General features: G+C 55.0%; 2 protein-coding genes across 7 annotated transcripts; both read right to left on the bottom strand.

Annotated features, from left to right (window-relative positions):
* Positions 1-1,552: 1,552 nt before the first annotated feature.
* On the bottom strand, positions 1,553-8,129 carry Gzmm (granzyme M). Of its 4 annotated transcripts, none has more exons than XM_027419458.2 (5): positions 6,499-8,129; positions 3,664-3,823; positions 2,510-2,648; positions 2,167-2,433; positions 1,553-1,820 (listed from the first exon to the last, which is right to left on the bottom strand). In XM_027419458.2, exons 1-5 carry the CDS (start codon positions 6,551-6,553, stop codon positions 1,668-1,670), a joined length of 774 nt encoding a protein of 257 aa, XP_027275259.1. In that variant the 5' UTR covers positions 6,554-8,129; the 3' UTR covers positions 1,553-1,667. The 4 variants fall into 4 exon arrangements, with proteins under 4 accessions (XP_027275259.1, XP_027275260.1, XP_027275261.1 ...); XM_027419459.2 differs by having other exon boundaries at positions 3,664-3,820; XM_027419460.2 differs by lacking the exon at positions 6,499-8,129 and adding an exon at positions 4,025-4,142.
* Positions 8,130-8,271: 142 nt separating this feature from the next.
* On the bottom strand, positions 8,272-14,715 carry Cdc34 (cell division cycle 34, ubiqiutin conjugating enzyme). Of its 3 annotated transcripts, none has more exons than XM_035445451.1 (5): positions 14,330-14,715; positions 11,935-12,021; positions 11,720-11,817; positions 11,457-11,630; positions 8,272-8,781 (listed from the first exon to the last, which is right to left on the bottom strand). In XM_035445451.1, exons 1-5 carry the CDS (start codon positions 14,504-14,506, stop codon positions 8,571-8,573), a joined length of 747 nt encoding a protein of 248 aa, XP_035301342.1. In that variant the 5' UTR covers positions 14,507-14,715; the 3' UTR covers positions 8,272-8,570. The 3 variants fall into 3 exon arrangements, with proteins under 3 accessions (XP_035301342.1, XP_027275263.1, XP_027275264.1); XM_027419462.2 differs by having other exon boundaries at positions 11,457-11,591; positions 14,330-14,705; XM_027419463.2 differs by having other exon boundaries at positions 8,592-8,777; positions 11,457-11,591; positions 14,330-14,708.
* Positions 14,716-15,552: the final 837 nt, after the last annotated feature.

The raw sequence follows: 15,552 nt of genomic DNA, 5'->3' as shown, positions 1-15,552 counted from the left end.
TGGGACAAAGTGCAGGATGGAAAATAAGCCGGCCAAAAGCATTTAAGCTTTGGTCGCTGTAATTCCACCCTGTGACTTCTGGCTGGCCTTTCTCAGACTTCCTGTTCTTTCGAGGCTGTTTTGTGAAAGAAATGAGAATAGCTAAGAGCATGCCCCTCTAGCACTGGGTTCAAAAGGGCGTGTGCAGTGTGCCTGTCACCCCAGCACCCAGGAGGGGAAGTAGGCACACCAGGGTCTTAAGATTATTCTCAGCTACATTAGACATAGGAGTTTGAGGCCAGCTCTCTCTCTCTCTTTCTCTTTCTCTTTCTCATTCTCTCTCTCTCTCTCTCTCTCTCTCCCTGTTTTTGGAGACAGGGTTTCTCTGTGTAGCTTTCACTGTCCTGGAACTAGGTCTATAGACCAGGCTGGCCTCAAACTCACAGAGATTTTTCTAGCTCTGCCTCCTAGGTGCTGGGATTAAAGGCGTGCGCCTCCACCATCCGGCATGGAACTCTATCTCAAGGGGAGACTTCTCTGGGAGAAGTCTGTAAATAGATAGGTTACCCCTGCTCTTGAGACAGGGTGTCATGTAGTTCAGGTTGACTTTGAAATGGAGGCAATCCTCCTACCTCAGCCTCCCAACTGCAGAGATCACAGGCAAGGAGTGAGTGCCATGGTTTCTTTGTTTTTATTTTTTGTTTTATTTTTTTCGAGACAGGGTTTCTCTGTGTAGTCCTGGCTGTCCTGGAACTCGCTCTGTAGACCAGGCTGGCCTCAAACTCACAGAGACCCACCTGCCTCTGACTCCCAAGTGCTGGGATTAAAGGCGTGAACCACCATCGCCTGGCTTGCAAAGAGTCTTTTATTGTTTAATGAGTTAACTGCCTTAACTTGGTTCCCTCATCTGTCCAACACAGTGGTTGGCCTGAGAAGGACCTGGAGAAACTGCAAGGCGGGAGGGGGGGTCGGATTTATTGGGGTGTGCAAGGGGCATGTCTAGGGGTATGCAATAGTCTCAGGATTGGTGCATTTCTGGGCTTGGGCAACCTGACCTATGTTGATTGGTCAACTGGTTGCTACGTCCTAAAGGCCCTCCCAGGGCGGTTGCTATGCTCTGCATGTCACTGGTCACTGTTACACAACTTTTACTGTAAAGCCCAGAGCCCACCAGCCCACCAGCAAACTTCCTTGCCACAAGGAGGGTATCTGACCGCCTAGTGATTAGGGTAGCTCCTGCAAGGTCAGACATCTTAACGGGTCTTTTTTTGCAGCTAAAGCAGGTGCCTTGGTGAGGATCTGGTCCCTTCAGAATGACACTGTAGCAGCTTGTGTTGAGGTGTCAGTTAAGCAGAAGTTGGGGATGTTCTGTGGGGAGCCTCCCATCTCCTCACCTCATATGATAGAGCCACAGAGGGCAGCTGGTGCCCCCTGCTGGCCAAGATGTTGCCATTGCTCTTGCCTTGGCTCCCAGCAGGCCCATGTCCATTCCATGTCCTAGGGTTGTACTGACAGCCACTGGGAAGGGACACCTTCATCTTAGAGGCTCACACAGGCCAGAGGCAGACAGGGCTGGGTGAAACAGACTCATCATGATTTATTGGTCCCCAGAGGCACGTCTAACCCTTTCCCACCCAGGCCGGTAAGTGTTGAGGTCATCTGGAACATCAGGCCCAAGGCTGGTGTGGTCAGCGATGGATGACCTTCCTGATCCAGGGACTGTAGGGGGCCACAGCGGTGGCCACAGGGGGCTTGAAGATGTCTGTGCAGTTTTTAGAGCTGAAAGACAGGATTCCATCCACCTGGCCTTTGCCACATACCAGAGGCCCTCCAGAGTCACCCTGTGGGAAGTGAGGAACACAGGTCAGCTTCTGTGCCTGTCTCAGGGACCAGGGGCCACAAGTGCACCCTTGTCTTCCTTTCCATTTTCTCCCTCTCCTTTCTCCCCTAGGGCCTTTGCTCTGGGCCCAGATGACTAGTCTGTGGTGCTAAATTTCAAACACAAATCTGTCTTCCTGACCTCCAACCTAGACTGTTTACTCTCCTAGGGCCTTGGTTTCTGCATCTGACAAATGAGATGAATGCTAGCTCCACCCTCCTTCCACCCCAGCCCCACCCAGAAGAGACTAGGTGTTACAAGCCAGTTAGGGCTGCTGAGGAGACCAGGCCTCCCAGTCCCCCTTTCACCTTGCAGGGTGCCTGGCTCTTGGCTGCAGCCTTCAAGCACAGCATGTCTTCCTCGAGGGCACCGTTCCAGAAGCGGCTGTTGTTACACATTCGGGTGTTCAGCACACGCAGATCCAACTCCTGCAGGGCCCGTGCCAGGTGCCCACCTTGGTGGGTAATCCCCCAGCCAGCGGTGCTGCACCGAGCGCCTTCTGCTGGCCTGGCTCGGCTCTTTCTTGGCAGAGCCAGCGGTTTGACATTCCTGCTGGGCCGCACCTGCCCATCCAGCTGTGGGGACAGGAGGGCCAGTGAGTGGCTGAGGGAAACCAGGCCACGGCAGCCCCTCAGCCCCTCCATCCTGCACCTTTAGCAGCGCCAGGTCATTTTCAAGGTTGCGGTTGTAACCAGGGTGCTTGATGGCTGCCTTGATGTGGAAGGTGAGGCCTGGGTCTCGAAGGTCTTGGAGGTGGTGCAGGCCGAGCACCAGCTTTAGCTGCTGTAGCCTGCAATGCAGAACCCCACTTGTCCATAGCCACCCGCAGCCCGAGAATGGCCATTCCTCTCTTCCCATGAACCCACAGCATCATCCGCAGTCCACTCCTGGCAGGTCATCTTCTATCTTCACAGTCCCTCCCTCCCCTAACTATAATCTTTCTTCTGTGATTTGTTCTGGGGTCCTCTTGTATTGACTTCCTACATCCACAGGACTCAGGGTCCCATGCTCAGGGGCCACACATGCAGCCATGTAAGAGACACTCATACCTGAAGCCTAGACTTCTGGAATACTTTGGTTTTTTGTTTTATTTTGTTTGTACAATAAGATCTCACGCCGGGCAGGTGGTGGCGCACAGCTTTAATCCCAGCACTGGGGAGGCATTGGCAGGTGGATCTCTGTGAGTTCTAGACTAGCCTGGTCTACAAGAGCTAGTTCCAGGACAGCCTCCAAAGTCACAGAGAAACCCTGTCTCGGGGGTGTGGGGGGGTGGGGAAGAAAAGATAAGATCTCACTATATGACCCTGGGTGGCCTGGAATTATGTAGCTCCACCTGCCTTTGCCTCCTTAAGGGCTGGGATTAAAGGCGAGTGCCAGCACACTTAAGGGCTGCTTCTTCTTGCTCAGGATTTTTTTCTTTAGTGTTGAGGATGGGGCTGGCATTAGGCAGGCACTTCTACTAGGATGTATGCCTACATGTCAAAAGGGGGCGCCAAATCTCATTTTAGATAGTTGTGAGCCTCCATGAGAATTGAACTCAGGTCCTCTGGAAGAGCAGACAGTGCTCTTAACCTTTGTCTTGATGGCAATTCTTCCTCCACAAGCTCCATCTCACTGGCAGGCCAGCTTCCACAGATTTCTGGGTGTTACAGCTGAAGGGTCAAAAGGAGACACCCTTTCCTATACTATGTGACCCACTGGACCAGAACCAACAGCCTATCTAGCCAAGAGAGGGTTGGCCTGAGTCCTTCAGTACCTTAAGCCAGGGAGTGTTTGGAGGTGCTGGGGAGGGGTGGGATACTCACGACTCAGGCAGGCAGTGGGCAGCAGTCAACACCCACTTTGGATGCACGAGGACCCCCCCACACACATGGGATCCGGCTTTCTGTAAAGAGGCCATGTATGGGCGGGAATGTGGGGCTGCCTCTCGACCCCCAATGATGTGGGTCTCCGATGTGTTGCCTGCTGAGAAGTGAGACAGAGAGGGAAGGTTAGGGGATGTACACCCGGCCTTCCACTGAGCCTGGAGGCCCTGAATCTGGCATATCGACTGTCTGAAATCCCCACTGATCCCTCTCCTGGACCCCACAGGACCCCACTCCCCAGATGCTCCTCTGCTGTCAGATGCCAGGCTCAAATGTGAATGAAGGGCTGGAGAGGGCTCACAGGGTAGGAGAGCCACTGGTTGCAGAGTATAAATTCAGTTTCCAGTTCCCACTCCAGGCGACCGACTCATACACAGCTGCCTGTAAGGCCAGCTCCAGGGGAATCTGATGCCCCCTTCTGGCCTCCGAGGGCACTGCATGCACCATTACCCGTAGATGGAAGTTGACTGGTGTCGACAGCGGAGAACATGTCTGTATGAGGGACTGACTCACTCTGCTCATGTTCTGGGCAGGAGTGGCGTTCTGACACATGCGATAACAATGGAAGGGCCTTGATGACACAGTGCTCAGGGGGAAAATCAGACACAAAAGGCCACAAGGTAAAACCTCACAACAGGAAGTGGATTTGTGGGTGTCAGGGTGTAGGGGTAAGTGTTCTCAGGGGATGTGAGGGATACATATACGTTTTTAAAATTAAAAAAAAAATTAGTTTTTTGAGACAGGATTTCACTGTGTTGTGTAGCCCTGGCTTTTCTGGAACTCTGTAGACCAGGCTGGCCTTGAACTCACAGACATTGGCCTGCCTCTGCCTCCTGAGTGCTGGGATTAAAGGCATGTGCCATCACTCCCTGGCTGGTGCCTATAATCTTGTGTGGTTTCTGAGCTTCAGTGAGCTGAGCAACGTGTGAATTATTTCTCAGCAAACTTCACTGTTGATGCAGTGCACCTGGCTGGGCTCAGTGAGTGGAGCACTTGCCTCCTGCACATGAAGTGCTGGGTTCTAGTCCCCCCACACCACAGAAACAAGGTCTAGTGGTGCATGCTTGTTATCCCAGCCCTGGAAAGGTGGAAGCAGGATCAGGATTATGAATTTAAAATAAACTGGGTGGTAGTGTACAACTTTGATGCCAGCACTCAAGAAGCAGAGGCAGGCAGATCTCTGAGTCTGAGGCCCTGCCTCGTCTACAAGGCAAGTTCCAGGACAGCCAGGGCTACATAGAGAAACTCTGTTTCAAAACAAGACAAAATTTAAAATAAACATTGCCAACTCAAAATCTTCCCATCATGCCTTAAAGACCCTGCTTTACCTCGAGCCACATGGCCAGTCCACACCTACTCCAGGCAGCCTTTGAGCCCCGCCACTATCTCCTTGGGGCTGCTTCCCATCCCAGGGATTTAACACATGGAAGAAGAGCTGAGTTCTCTTTTCTGTATGATTCTTGAAGTTTTACTTGACAGGGTTTCTCTGTGTAGGCCTGGAACTCACTCTGTAGACAAGGCTGGCCTGTAACTCACAGAGATCCGCCAGCCTCTGCCTCCCGAGGGCTGGGATCAGATCAAGGCGTGAGCCACCACTGCCCAGCTCCTTTCTTTGGAGAAGGGTGCACACCTCTAATCCCAGTACTTGGGAGGCAGAGGCAAACAGATCTCTGTGAGTTCCAGGTCAGCCAGGACTACAATAGTGAGACCTTGTCTAAAACAGAAATGTGTGTGTGAGTACATTCGTATGTACTCATATATATATGGAGGTCAGAGATCAAGTCTCTCACTGAGCTCAATGATTTCAGCCTGTCTTGAGCCCCAGGGATTCTTTGTCTCCTGCCCTCATGCTTGGATTCTAAGTATGAGGCATACCTATTGTTTTTTCCCCTGGAGATAGTCTCACTATGTAGTAAAGGAACTCACTCTGCAGACTGACCAGGCTGGCCTCGAACTCAGAGATCTGCCTGCCTCTGCCTCCTGAGGGCTGGGACAAAAGGCGTGCACCACCAAAGCCCTTTTCCTTCTCCACTTCTTCCTCTTTCTCCTACTCCTCCCTCCCCTTTCCCCTCCTCCTTCTATTCTTTATCTTCCTTTTCACATTCTAAGGAACGTCCTTTAGTTTACATGCATTTACGATGAACAACAGCACTTTTCACATTCTAAGGAACGTTCTTTAATTTATTTTGCATGCATTCAGGATGAACAACAGCACTTTGAGGCTTTCTTTCTTTCCTTCTCTCAGGGTGTCACCCTGTAGCTCTGGCTGGCCCGGAACTCACCTGCCTCTGAGTTCTGGGAGTAAAGGCACATGCTACTATGCCGCACCCCCCCCCCCTTTTTTTTCTTTCCAAAGCAGGGTCTCACAAGGCCCAGATGGCCTTAAACTCACTAGAGCTGAGGGTGGCTTTGAACTTCTGATCCTCTGGTTTTCACCTCCGGGATTGGAGGTTTATGCAGAATGGAACCCAGGCTTGGGGTATGCAGGCACATGGCTCACCAACTTAAGCTATATCCTAAACCCATTTTTGTTTTTTGAGATGCAGTTTCACTCTAACTGAACCCATGGCAATCCTCCTGCCTCACTCAAATCCAAGCTCACAGGCCTGTCACCAGGCAGAACTCAGGGCTTAGCTTTGCTTACCATGTGCTTTTTGTAGACGCCATTCCTTGGTGAGCTGAAGAATGATCTACTTTCCTGGTACACAAACCCACCTCTCCCATCCACAGACCCCTCAAGACTGGGCTCTAGGCCTGTTTCCCATTCATGCTCACCTGCCCACAGTGTATCCAGGGCCAGCAAGAGCAGCAGGGACTGGTGGACCTCCATCCTGGTGCAAGACTTATGGTTCCTGGAGGGTGGGGGCCTCCCCACTTTCTCTTCCTGTGAGGACAGGTGGCCTTCCGAGTCCCGCCCATCTAGCACAAGCACCAGCTCCTCCCCTGCTCTGGGTGGTTTCCATTGTCTCTGAAGTCAGACACCACCACCCTGTCTCTGGGGGCAGCAACTGGAGCCCAGCGATCAAATCCCCAGTGCTCCTTTCCTGGTCTTAACAATTTTTTTCTTTAGCACTGCAATGAACCCATGGTCTTGCAGGGGTCAGGTCTCTCCTTCCACCACTCGGGGCCTGGAATGAACTCCCATGCCTGAGCTTGGCCAGGTGCTTCAGGTCGTATGTAACAGAGGATGGCCTGAAGAGCAGGGTTCACTATGTAGCCTTAGGTGCTCTGAGCTCAGGGATTAAAGACATGTGCTATGCCACCCCCACTCCTTTTTCTTCTTGTGAGCAGGGTCTCACAAGGCCCAGATGGCCTGAAGCTCATTACAGCTGAGGGTGGCTTTGAACTTCTGATCCTCTGGTTCTCACCTCCGGGACTGAGAGGTCACTTTGTAGACCAAGCTGGGCTTGAACTCACCAAAATTAGCCTGCCTCTGCCTCAGAGTGCTGGGACTAGAGACCACCACATCTTGCACTCGCAGTTATCTTTTTTTTCTTTTTTTGTTTTTGGAGACAGGGTTTCTGTGTAGTCCTTGCTATCCTGGAACTCGCTCTGTAGACCAGGCTGGCCTAGAACTCACGGAGCTCCACCTGCCTCTACCTCCAAGTTCTGGAATTAAAGGCGTGCAACCACCACCACCCAGCCACTCTTACCATCTTAGTAACAGTGGCAAGAAGTGCATTGTAATGGCTGGGCAACAGTCCCTATCCTGTCCCCAACTCCCCAGCCTCCTTCCTTTACAAACTGCTTGTCTTTTATGACTGGTTAAGACTGGCAGGGAACCCTTTAAGTGCAGTTCAAGAGCATATGGCTTTGTTTCAGATAATAGAAATCTAGACATAACAGGCCTGCTTATGGGGAAGTGACATCAAGTTTTTTTTTTTTTTTTTGGGGGGGGGTGTCCTCTATGTAATCATACTGGCTGTGCTGGAACTCACTGAGGAATTCAGAGACCTGGCTGCCTCTACCTCCCAAGTGCTAGGATTAAAGGAGTGCACCACCATTGCCTGGCCTTCTTTTCTTTTCAAGCCCAGTGGTTTGAAGTCTGGGTTCCACCCCTAGCACATTGTAAGCAGCAGAGCAGGTATGCCATCTCAGCAATGGGTCACTGTCACTTTTGTCTGTAAAGTAAGACTCACCCTGCCCTTCTCTTGGGGAGCCACCAGGCTGTAACTCAATCCTCTGGCCACAGGGCCTCCTCAGGCAGGCGCTGGGGTTTCCAGGACTGAGGAAGTGCCTAGACCACAAGGACTGCTGGGATTAGGGGTCCCCCACACACCTTAGGACCCAAGACTTTCCAGAGACACAAATCCCAGGCCCAGCCTCCTGACTACAGGCTTGATATGGATGCAGGTTGATGGAGCCGCCGTGCAGTGCCTGACGCAGGCGAGCCCGATCTGCAGGCAATCAGGAGCTGCTTCTGGGCCGGGGCCCTCAGACCACTGAGCCCGATGAACAGACAATTTTCAATCAGTGCTTCCTCCTGCCCATCCCACGGCCCTGGCCGAGCTGCCCACTGCCACTGGCGTCCTGGCTGCTTCTCCCAGCTTCTCAGAAAGCCATTTTATTTGGATTTCACACACACCAAAGCAGAGAGGAGGTGACTGTGGGGCTGGCCCTGCTAGGTCTGGGATGGAGTCTCTGCCTCCCCACCAGGCGGTCCCCAGCCTCCCAGGCTTGTCACCATCTGTGAGCTGAGTGGGGTGTCTGTCAGGCACCACGGGGTAAGAGGACCTAAGGGTCACGGGACGGGAGCCCACATGGAACCTCAGTGAGGTAGTCTATCGCCTGAGGCCCACACGGGTCCTGCTGAGGTAAAATTTGTAAGTTTATTTCAGGGACGCGGGTCAGGACTCCTCGGTGCCAGAGTCGTCCTCTTCGTCCCCAAAGCAGCTGTCGGCCTCCTCCACTTCGCCGTCCTCATAGTAGTCATCGTAGAAGAGGTCTGAGCCCTCGTCGGGCGCCGGCGCCTTGGTCTTCACACAGTACTCAGCCAGCGTGGTGGGCACCTTCACGCCATCACGCTCTGCGTCCACCTTGGTCCCCAGGACCTGCTTCCTAGGGAGACAGGGGAGGTGAGGCCGTGGCCCAGGCAGGATTCCAAAGACAATGGATAGAGGGTGAGAGGGTGGAAGGAAGGGGCTAGGAGACAATGGGTGACTCAGTGACCAGCTTCCAGGCAGGAAAGTAACCACAGCCAAGTGCAGGACACAGGCCTATCGCCTGGCACTTGGAGGCTGAGGCCGGAAGCTGCTGTGAGTCTGGGGCCAGCCTGGGCCACTGCAGGGCCAGAGAGGATGCAGTAAGAGCACGTGTTGTGCAAGCACAGGACCCACGCTCAGTTCCTAGTACCCACACTGGCTGCATGGCAGCTCTGGGCCTGCAATTCCAGGCAGACAGTGACAGAGCAGGACACCAGACTTTGTCCCTTGGTTTCTTATGTATGCACCCACTCACACACCACACCGACACCAAACAAACTCCCAAATTGCAGGCCTAGCCGAGGCACTGTGAAGGCCAGTGCCGGAGGCCTACGGTTGGGCCTGGGGGAAGTGACAGGGACACCAGTCTGGCTTGGCTTCACTCTGAAGCAATAATCTGCAAGAGCTTCCCTGCACAAGGGCAGCAATTAACTAAAGAAATCAGGCCTGGGCTAGAGCCTCAGGTGCCCTGAGGGGCCAGGCTGTCCTCAGGGTGCAGGTCCTGATGGGAAAGGTGAAGAGTAGGGCAGACGCCGGTCTTAGCTTCCCATGGAGAAGGGAGTGTGAGACATTGTTGGAGGGGCATCTACCACAATGCATCATAACAGCCTAGACCTGTCTCAAGGCTCTTCCCACAGGCTTCCAGCTGGCGTGTCGCTGTGTCTAGACACTGGCTCTTAGGCTGAGTTCCAGGAGTAGTACAGGGCCTCCTCATGGTCATAGCAAGTGGCTCCTGGAGTCAGAATGGTAAAAATAGCCTGGGGCTTCTGCTCTGGGACAGGGACACAGCAAGGAAGCAGCAAGGAACTGGATCAAAGGCTGCCAGGAGGCAGGGGATCCAGACCCAAAGCTTTCACTGGTGCCACACCCAATGGTGCCCTGTGCACAGCAGAGTCCAAGGCAGCCTGTCAGACACCATTATGTCCCAACTGTCAGGCTGACAGGAAGTGGGTGGTGGAAAGGGCTCAGTGTAGCCATGGCAAACTCAAAGCTTAAAACATTTACTTACAAATGACAGACAAAACAGCCAACAACAACAAAAGGCCATAACTAAGCCACATGGTGGTGGCACTTGCCTTTAACCCTAGCACTCAGGAGGCAGAGGCAGGTGGGTCTCCGAGTTTGAGGCCAGCTTGGTCTACATGGCTAGTTCCAGGACAGCTAGGGCTACATATTAAGACTTTGTCTCAAAAAACTAAGAAAAGAAACCCCATAGGACATCTTGCCTTCTTCCCACCTGGGGATGGGCAGGACAGCTGAGCAGAGGACAGAGGAACAGGGCTGCTCAACACTCAGACATTCCCAAATAACTAATACCTCCACACAGGACCACGGCAGCTACACAGTAGAGGGGAGGCCTAGGCACATCTTATTCTGAGGCCAGAGACCCTGGTCCAGGGTCTTGCTGTTCCAGCACTGATCACCAAGCTGCAGTCTGTGTCAATTCTGAGAAGTCAGGCCTGGCTTCTGCAGGACAAGGCCCAGGGGCCCCTGCAGTCCATGGCTGCAGGCTGACATGTGTGGCTTGCTCAGCATGCCTGCTGATGGGCCCAGGCCACTGCCAGTGTGGGAACAATACAGGCCTGTGTGTTTGGGTCACCGTGTGTGGACAAGCACCTGTCCTCCTGCGTCAGTGCTGAGGCAGGGGACTGCTGGTTGTGAGGTGTTATGTCACCCTGGCACCAGGAGGGAACTTGAGAGGAGGAGGATATGGGGTTACAGGAAAGCCTGTCTCAGAAAACAGAGAGAGAAGTCAAGTGACCAGGCCTGGGAATGTGGGAACCGGCATGGACATTTAGCAGGGCTGAGAGGCTGTGGGGCTTGACATTTGCCTAGAATCCTGCAAGTGCAATCTCACACCCTGCTTTAGGGGTATAAGGGAGACCACCTGACCCCCAAACAAGCCAGGAACCCCTGCTGAAAAGTGATGATGGATATGGAGATTGTCATATTGGCTCCTGAGGACAGGTCACAGTAGGCTGTGACCTTCCTCCTTTGCAAAAAGGCTCTAAGTTTCGGAACCACAAATACAAGCAATGCTTACAGAGGCAGTTGAGGATGTGGCCTATAAGTGCCCCAGTCACCCATGAAGACAAGCCAAAGAAAGGCTCTTGGCCATCTTGGGTGGTCTACTTGGTGCTCTGGGCACACAGTCCTGTTCTTTCCCTCTCCAAGCTCAGGATGCATGATTGGAAACACAACAGTTGCCACCCCAGGGAGCAGCTGTGCTATAGGGGAACAGAGAAGAGCTGACATGGGAAGGGGTTTGTGTTGTGCTCTGTGGTGTGTACCCCCCGCACCGTGATTTCGAGACAGGGTTTCTCTGTGTAGCTTTTGGAGGCTGTCCTGGCACTCGCTCTGTACACCAGCCTGGTATCAAACTCACAGAGATCCACCTGTCTTTGCCTCCCGAGTGCTGGGATTAAAGGCATGCGCTACCACCGCCCGGCAACACAGATGACTCTTACAGCAAACAGTTATCTATTACAAAGAGGCCCTGCGGCAGCGCTGTCCGGCATGACCGGCACTCACCGGATGATGTCTGTGTACTCGCGGTCCTTCCCCTTGCTCTCCTTCCACTTTCTGTACATCACTGAGGCGTCCACATTGGCGGGCGAGAAGGTGTTGGGCTCATTCAGCAGGGAGATCACACTCAGGAGGATGGTCCTGTGGGGCCGTGAGTGCAAGCTCAGCTCCCTACAGACCCTGGGGACCCCAGACAGGTGGAGCAATAAAGGAGGGACAGGGGCAGGGTGTTTTGGAGTTCCCTTGGTGTGAGGACACATGCAGCTCACCTGACATTCTGCGTGGGGTTCCACCGCTCTGAGGGCAGCTCCCCACTCTGTGGGTCGTCAACTGGGGGATGGAGGATGGAGATGCACACGTCCCCTGTCTGCAAGAATGAAGGGCTAAGATGAGGTGTGGGGCATGTACGAGGGAGGCATAAAGTGTTTGTGTGGTGGGGCGTGCCTGAGGCAGGTATCTCCACTGTTGATAGCAACTCATTTACCTCATAGATGTTTGGGTGCCACATCTTGGTGAGGAACCGGAAGGCTGGTGGGGAATATGGGTAGTCGATGGGGAACTTGAGGCGAGCCTGTAGGTGGCAGAAAGTGGGGTGATTCAATAGCAGCCCACTGAGCACTGGTGTTAGGAGCTGTACCCAGAGGGGATGAAGAGTAGTGTCCAAGACAGGCTGCCTGTCATCTGTTCAGGCATCCGAGGCCAACACCAGTCTATGTGCAATCCAGGCACCACCTCTGTGACCTGGCACACAGGTGAGGAAAGGCTGAGTGACAGTGCCACTTGCTGTGGGCCAGCCACGGGGATGAGTCATCAGGTCTTCCACCAGCACCACCCAGGCTTGGGGACCCAGGCCAAAGGTTGCCATCAGAGGCAAGCTGGAGCCACCTGCCTGGCCTCAGCAGCTGCTTGTGGCTGAGGCTCACTCTGCCCACTGTCCTGCAAACTTTGGACTGGTAGAGGAGGAAGGCCTGAGGTTTGCCATAGTCTTGTGGATCCCTAAGGGCATCCTCTAGAGTGTCCTCTGGGTAAGAATACTTAGAAGTATTCTTCTCCAGGGACATGCTTGGTCGAGTGCAGAGCCACCCAGGAATTCAAGCTGGAGGCTCTGCCCACTGGACATATAGAAACCTAGTACAGAGTTTCTAACCTTGACCTCCTCTGGACAGCCGAGGGGGGAATGTGACCTTGCTGGAACAAGACCTGTCACTTCTGTGGCTCCATGCCTTGGGAAGGCCCCTACCCCTTCCCGGACAGCTCCATTCAGAGCTAGACAGGCTGGCCACTCAGAGGAAGCTAACAGCTCCCCTTGGGAGGGGCTCCATGTCTCGGCCACCCACACCACATAGAAGGTAACATGCGGGCAGATTTGACAGACCTTCTGCAGGGCCTCCTCCCAAGCTGTCCCTAGAATAACGTGAGCCTAGGAGACTCTTCTCACAATCCTTTACAGATGGGGAGCAGCTCAGGTGTTCATGCTTGTCCTCCTAGCAGCCCCCACTCACCCCAGGACACACGGTATTAATAGCATCTGGACAGCCCTGAGGCTTCTTAGTTCAGACCACATTCCAGGGTGGGAGGCAGAGGTGTCCACTTGTGTCTCTCAGTGTTGGTATGTTGTACCTGGGAATCCTAACTCTAGAATTACCCTGGCAGAGTAGACTGCGGCTGTCCTAGTCATTGACCAAGAAGGGTAAGGATATCTGCCACAAATGAAGACACAGGACAAACATCTATCATGGGCCTACACCTGGGTCCCAGACTGGCTGGGATCTGTGCATCTACCTAATTCTCACTCTGTCCCTCCTGGCCCTAAAACAAGACTCTGACTCTTCTAGGAGTTCTAGTCCACAGCAGACAGGATGATGCCACTGCGCTGACATAGATCCCTATATTGGTCAATATCGGGTCTGCCCAAGACTCCCTGCTCTCAACCACAAAACACCTGGTGCATTGTGCCTTAAGCCACTAGAGGGCAGATGACATCGTCTGGAAGGCAAAATCAGGCCTTCAAGAAGCCATCTGCTCAGTGGAACTTGAGAAAGGGTGCCTGGGACAGTTTCCACAGAGAGCTCTGGGGGCTAGGGGCCAGGGTGCTTGGCAGGAACCCAGGGTGTGACTGAGGATGAGGGTGGACAGCCGGGCCCCTGCCTACACTGTCCCCTTGGAATGTATTACATAAAGCCTGACTAGGGCTAAAGGTGGCTGTTGTCCAAGTAGGCAAGGCAGCCAAAGCCCTGTCAGGGCCTCTGCTGGAATTGGAGCAGGTGGCTGTCCAGGCTTCACATCCCTTCCCTGGGGACACACCGGAAAGCAACTACCCCTGGTCCTGTGTCCTAGAGTGGGGAACAGTCTGAGGACATGCCAGCCAGCAGCTGACTCTGAGAGTTTGTGTTCCAGAGTGGAGAACAGCCTGGGGATGCCAGCCAGAAGCTGCCCCTGGTCCTTTATGTCCTGGGATAGGGGACAACCTGGGAGAACCTTCCCCAGGGACATACTAGTGAGATGGGGCAGCCCGAGAACATGCTTGCCAGCAGGGGGTTCCGAAGGCTCCTGTGTCTTGTGAGGGGGCTGCCTGGGGGCAAGAAGGCCAGCAGCTGCCCCTGCGGACAACCTGGGGAGATCCTTCTCCAGGGACATGCTTGGTCGAGTGCAGCCTGGGAACAAGCTAGCCAGAAGCAGCCTCTGGAGGCCTCTGTGTCTTGTGGTGGAGGACTGCTAGGGGACACACCAGTTATTAGCTGCCCCTGGTCCTCTGTGGAAAACCAGTCCCCCGGGGTTAGATCAGCACGTGCCCTACACAAAAGGGAGAGGCCGCCTTGCACGCAGGGCCTGAGCCAACCTGGGGGGAGGTACAGAGGGGAAACTGAGGCCCGTCTCACCTTGAAGTAGCCTCCCTCGTAGTAGGTGTTGGGGGGCCCGAAGATGGCCACCTCCCAGTTGTACAGGTCGCCCTCGTCCACCAGCGTCACCCGGAAGCCCTCCACCGGTTCCTCCTGCAGCCCCTTCAGTTCCAGCAGCAGCGCCTTCTGCGAGCTGGGCACTAGTGGCCGGGCCATGGCGGTGGCGGCGGCGGCGGCGGAGGGGCCCGGGGCCGGGGCCGGGCCGGGCCGCGGGACCGGCGCGAGCTCGCGGGACGGACCGGGTCGCGCGCCGGCAGGGGGAGAGCCGCCGCCTTCCTCCTCTGCACCGCCGCCGCCGCCACCCGGGGACCCCGAAGGCTCCACTCGCTCTGGCGCCGCTGCCCGCCCGGCGCTCGCTTCGGCCCGGCCCGGCCCGCGCCGAATGCGCCTGCGCGCCGCAGCCACCAGGCCTCGAATGCGCCTGCGCACCGGCTCCGGGCCCCGAAAGCGCCTGCGTGCCTCCTTCGGTCCCCGAATGCGCCTGCGTGCCACACCCGGACCTCGAATGCGCCTGCGCGCCGCTGCCGCCGGGCCGGAAATGCGCCTGCGCGCCACTGCCGGGTCTGGAATGCGCCTGTGCGACGCCTCCACCGGGTCCGGAATGTATCTGCGCACCCGCCCGCGGGGCACGCCGGGAATTGTAGTCTTCTTTCCCCGCCCTGCCGCGCAGGCGCCTTGCGTTTCCGAAGCCCCGGAGGCCGCCGTCGCCTCCGGCCGGAAGCGCTCCGCGGCTGCCTGTGTGCGGAGTGGCGGGCAGGGCAGGGCTGCGCGGTGCGGCTCGGCAGCTGCGGCTTTGGGGGCCTTTTTTGTGACGTCCAGGGGTGTGGTTGTGGGCGGGGGATTGGGCGTGGCTTGAGCGGGGCGGAGCAGAATCCGCCTTGTTTTCCCAATGTGCAAATGTGGTAGTCCCCTTTTGGAGTCTGCCCGCTTACTTAGAAGGGCAGACAGAATCGTCAACTTGGGGTCCGCAGGAATGACTCCCAGGAGGTGGAATCTTAATCCCGGCGCTGGACCCTCATGTCAGGCTGATCTTTGACCACACTGCTTAAACAGACCAGAAAGCAGTGGAGAAGCATCCCGGGAGGTTATAGGAGCGGGAACAGACGTGCAAAGTCCCTGAGGTTGTCCAGTGCAGACACCCACACTCCATGCTTGGACTTTTGATCATGAGAGTTGGGGTGGCAACATGGTTAAACCTTGCA

Source organism: Cricetulus griseus, chromosome 5 (assembly GCF_003668045.3).
Source record: "Cricetulus griseus strain 17A/GY chromosome 5, alternate assembly CriGri-PICRH-1.0, whole genome shotgun sequence".
NCBI lineage: Eukaryota > Metazoa > Chordata > Mammalia > Rodentia > Cricetidae > Cricetulus > Cricetulus griseus.
The sequence above is the reverse complement of the archived record's forward strand: the minus strand, read 5'-3'. Positions and strand labels throughout refer to the sequence as shown.